Genomic DNA, 4517 nt, shown 5'->3' with positions numbered 1-4517 from the left:
CTCTCGTCCTATTGAGAGGAAGATCAGCAGGACAATGGCCATATTGGGAGGTTTGGGAGGGAGCCAAAAAAAGCCCCCAGGCCCTTAGATAATACCTATAAGCAAATATTTTTCATGTGATAAAAAAAAGCAGTTTTTGGCTTTCCAAATGTTCCCTCAAAGGGGAAAAATACTTCTGCTTTTATTTCATGCTTTCAAAGAGACCAGCTTCCTCGATGGAGTTGTGTATCAGAACAGTGCAGTGTCTACACATTTTCTTTTGAACTTTGCAATATTTGCTAATCACTCAACTTCTGAAAAGCCATTCTGCTTTATGTTATGATTCCAGAACACTGGTCCATGTGCTAAAGCAATACTTTCATTACCATGGAAGAGAAATTCTTTAGATCTCTCCAGAACCAGTATTTTCCCAGCTGTCAGATAAAGAATGAGTTTGCACCTGCACATACAGGTTTTCAGGCCACATCTTGGGTCCTGTACAGAAAACCATCTGTATTCCCTCCAGCACTTGGTGCTCCCTGTGCAAGGAGCTGCTGCAACAGGGGTGCCAGGGACATCCTGGGATAAAAAACACCCTTGTGCCTCAAGATTTTGTGAACTGTGCCAATTGTGCCTAGGGTTGGTGAATCAGTTCAATTTTCTTTAGCTGCAGATTCATTGTGAAGACAGAGTTACCAGCTCAAACAACCCCTTACAAAAGAGTTACCTTCACAAAAATTTTTAAGGGTTTGCAAGTTGTTCAAGAACAGAGTATTCTGGAAAACAGAACTGATGCAGGATGTCAAGAGCTCACTGGAGACAGAAATGCTAAAATGCACTTTCTGTCTTTTCTTAATATAAAACATGTTCTTAATTTAAAACATTGATATGACAATGCTCCAGCAGATCAGGTCCAGCTATTCGTAGCAAGGAAATAAAAAAATAATCTCTATTTAATCCACCTTTAATTGTTTTCCAGTACAGAAGATGAATGATAGCCTGTGCAAAGTAGAACTGGGGAAAGATATTTTGTTCTTCACCCAGATGAAGGCTTAGCAGTGAGAGAGGATGAATCAAGATTTTTCAGTTTCACAGACCTGGTTTGGAAACTTTCAAAATACTTCAGCCAACTTTTGTCTTTCTCTGAGCTTTGTATTATATTAAATGTTGTTATTTTTATTATTGCTTTCCCCATGGTATTAGTTTAAGAACTATATTGATGTAAAAGGAACAAACCAAGGAGAGTGGCAGTGTCTCTCTTGTTTGGAAACCTAATGGGAAGCTGAGGGTCTGTCCTGGGAAGGGCTGACCATATCCTGCAAGGGACTAAGGAGCTTTGAGACATTCTAGGCTTCAAAACATGGACTTAACCAGCAATTTTTCATGGCATGGTTATCACTAGTGACTGTATTTTAATACAGTAGCTATGTTTAAAAAGCGTGGGGAAAAGGTACGCACATGCTGAGGCTCAGACACTTACATACGGAGGGGGAGGATGGAGAAGGGCATAATGACAAGAAATGCCTTGCTCTGACATTTTATCTTCCCACTGCTTCTTCAAAGCAGCTCGCTGTAGTAAATGAAACCAAAGGAAAAAATTGTACACCTTTCCCCTGGCATTTTCCCAAACTCACTTTATTAAGGTGCTCCAGGGTTTCTTTTAGCCTCTGCTGATACTCACGTTCATTTCTATACCTACAAGTAGAGAAAAGGAGATAGAGTTCAGTGGTTCATCCCTCTGCAAACTGCATTTTTCTCTGCACTGTCATGCACAAGATATGCTTCATGCTAAAGGAGAATATGAATCTTGAAAGGGCCCAAAAGATTTATTCATGGATTAGCATTAATTCTTTTTTGGTCCCAGATGCTGAGGGTAATTTCAGAATTGCCTAAATTCTTGTCTTCAGCTTACGTAACAATACAATGAAATGCCATATATTTGCTATCACTTTTTTACAGAATGCTCAAGAATAGATTATCTACAATAAATGCATATGCCATTGGTGTTGAACCAGAATGACAGCCATTCAGTAGTGATTACTCTGTGAGGATTTGCTACAATGGCACATGAACATTTAATTACATTGTTCTTGGTTTTCTATTATACCTGTTGTTGTTCAATAAGCATTTTAATGACAGACACATTAAACATAGTGATTGCAATTTTACATATTGACCATGTAGGAAAGATGTTGGATTAGGATGGTTAGATGGATCAAGCTTTGTATCCCCTTTAATGGTAATTTGTATATTAGCTTGGTCAAAATAACAAGTGAGCCTTAGTAAGGACTGCATTTAACTGACTATTCTTATGCTTTTATAAAACATCCACAGGTGCATGAAGTGCATGTTCCTGGTGCTGAGATGGATGTATAATGTGTTTATGTTTGGTTTGAGGAAACAGCACATATTCTTTAAGAATTAGGGCTCTACATTTGTATGTAAATAGAATTATCTTCTAGAAATTCTTTTTAGCCACAGAACACAAAACTTAATTGTTGATTATTGTAATTTATTCCCTTCCTTAACTAAACCTCATATGAAATGCTCAACAGTAGATGTGGCTTAATGGGACTCCATTAAAAACAAACAAACAAAGAAACAAACAAAAAAGCCCCCCAAAAACCACCAGCCAGAAGCAACTTTGGCAATGAGACTTTGCCATCGGTACTGAACAAGTGACTTATAAAACTCCAACAGCAGCAGAAATACAGTCTTAACCCTTTAAGTTTAACACTTTTCCTAAAATAATAGATGTAGAGAGATATGAAAAAGCTATCATTATCTTACTTTCTACAAGAAACACTCTGGTAGGTGACAAGTCAGTTCTGGTGATTAGGATCCTTCATTTGCAATAAAAGCAATGGACACCAGTACAAGCCAAAATTCAGAACTGAACATAAGTTCCTGTCCGTCTTCCGAAATCATTGATCCAGCCCATATGTGCTGGTGATTTCAAAGGGATTTGCTTCAGTCAACAGGGAACTTGACAGCTCCTGGACTGAGCACATTAAGGATCAAGTTATAATGATCATGTCAACCTCAGTTCTTCCTTTTCGTCTCCTGAAGGACGCACAGTCAACATTATTCTCATCTCTTTCAACACATACTGGAAAGCTGAGTGGATGATGTCACTCACAAACTGACCAGGACCACAAAAGAAGAACTTGGCAGAACAAGGAAATGGATTTAACCTGGTGCTCTGGTTTACAAAGTTCTTCTGAAATCCCATAATATTAGCAGGGTTGGTCACTGGTCTGTTTTAAATTCTTACATGAACAGCAAAGAACCAAGAGAAAATGATGAGGTTTTATTTCATTATCACTCCAACAAATTGCTGATAAAACAATGTCGTTTTTTGCCAATTAGTACTAACATCAGTTTCACTTCCAAGGCTAGAATATTTTGCAGCTTCAGAAGTGAAACTGCCTTTGTTTCAGGTGTTTACCAAGTAGCTCAATTCCAGCCAGATTTCTATTTATTTAAAAAAAAATTATGTGCACTTGACAGTAAACAGTTTCTTAACTTTGATATTTTCTGATAGCTGGGCAAGAATGAAGCATATTGTGGCATATTGTGAAAATCAAATACACAGTTACAATAAAAGGCTGGTTTTCCACTCACAGTAATATAAAACTATCTGATGGATTCAGTGTCTAAACCTCAGCCCTAATGTAATTCAGATGTCCCTCATTGCTAGATCCTCACTCAAAAGATTTTTCAGTTACTAAAATATTCAGCTACATTTTCCTTTACTCTCAAATAACCCAAATATATGCTGTGCCACACAGCTGTAAATCCACCTGGCAGCTTGAGAGAGTTAGTATTGCATAATTATGCTTTGAAGAAGAATTTCTTTCAAGTGATGTTAAATCTTTTCCAGAAGATCAGTGCAAAAGTGCTATGGACCTCTTTGAAATGCTTCAGAGACCTCAGCATGCCTCTGTGCCTGCTGAAATGTATTTTTAATTGCAATGGCTGACAAGTCACAGCCCTGTTATGCTTCAAAGTTGATTTGGATGTTTAGTAATTAGCTAGTCATGTCCAAAAATTTTTTTATTAGATGGTTGCTGGTCAGACATTCCTGGAGCTTAAGAGCTATTAAGTTAATTTGCTTCATTAAAAAAAAATAAAAAGAAAAAAAAAAAAAGCCCACCCAAAAACCAACAAAACATGAACTTCCTCACCTAGTCAGGTAGCTTTAGGTCGGTGACAAATGTTTTTGGACTGTTGAAAGAAAAGGGATGTTAACTGGCTTGGGTTGTTTTTTGTTTTGGTTTTTTTTGCATAGGGGAAAAGAACGGAGGGGAGTAAGCTGCCAGGCTCAAAGAAAGCAGATCTGAGGATTAAAGATTTCAATCACCTCTTTTTTTTGAACTCTGCCTCCACTGCAGTGCAAGGGCTTGCTCCCCTCCAAAGAGGAAACAGTAACAGTCCATCCCAGCAATGCAGAATGGCCAGATACTCAATTTGGCATCAAACCTGAGCCTTTCATCTGAAGGAGAATGTTGAATCTGTTGAATCCTACTAAAAGGTAG

At 37.9% G+C, this 4517-nt stretch overlaps 1 protein-coding gene across 1 annotated transcript in view; it reads right to left on the bottom strand.

Annotated features, from left to right (window-relative positions):
- Positions 1-4517, bottom strand: part of BFSP1 (beaded filament structural protein 1) — a 17773-nt gene that overhangs the window by 9472 nt on the left and 3784 nt on the right. The window contains exon 2 of the mRNA XM_005425799.1: positions 1614-1674. Within this exon, the coding sequence (XP_005425856.1) occupies positions 1614-1674 (61 nt within the window). The remainder of the gene's footprint in view (positions 1-1613; positions 1675-4517) is intronic.

Source organism: Geospiza fortis, unplaced genomic scaffold, assembly GCF_000277835.1.
Source record: "Geospiza fortis unplaced genomic scaffold, GeoFor_1.0 scaffold134, whole genome shotgun sequence".
Taxonomy (NCBI): Eukaryota; Metazoa; Chordata; class Aves; order Passeriformes; family Thraupidae; genus Geospiza; species Geospiza fortis.
Note: the sequence above shows the minus strand (reverse complement) of the source record. Positions and strands in the feature narration are given on the sequence as shown.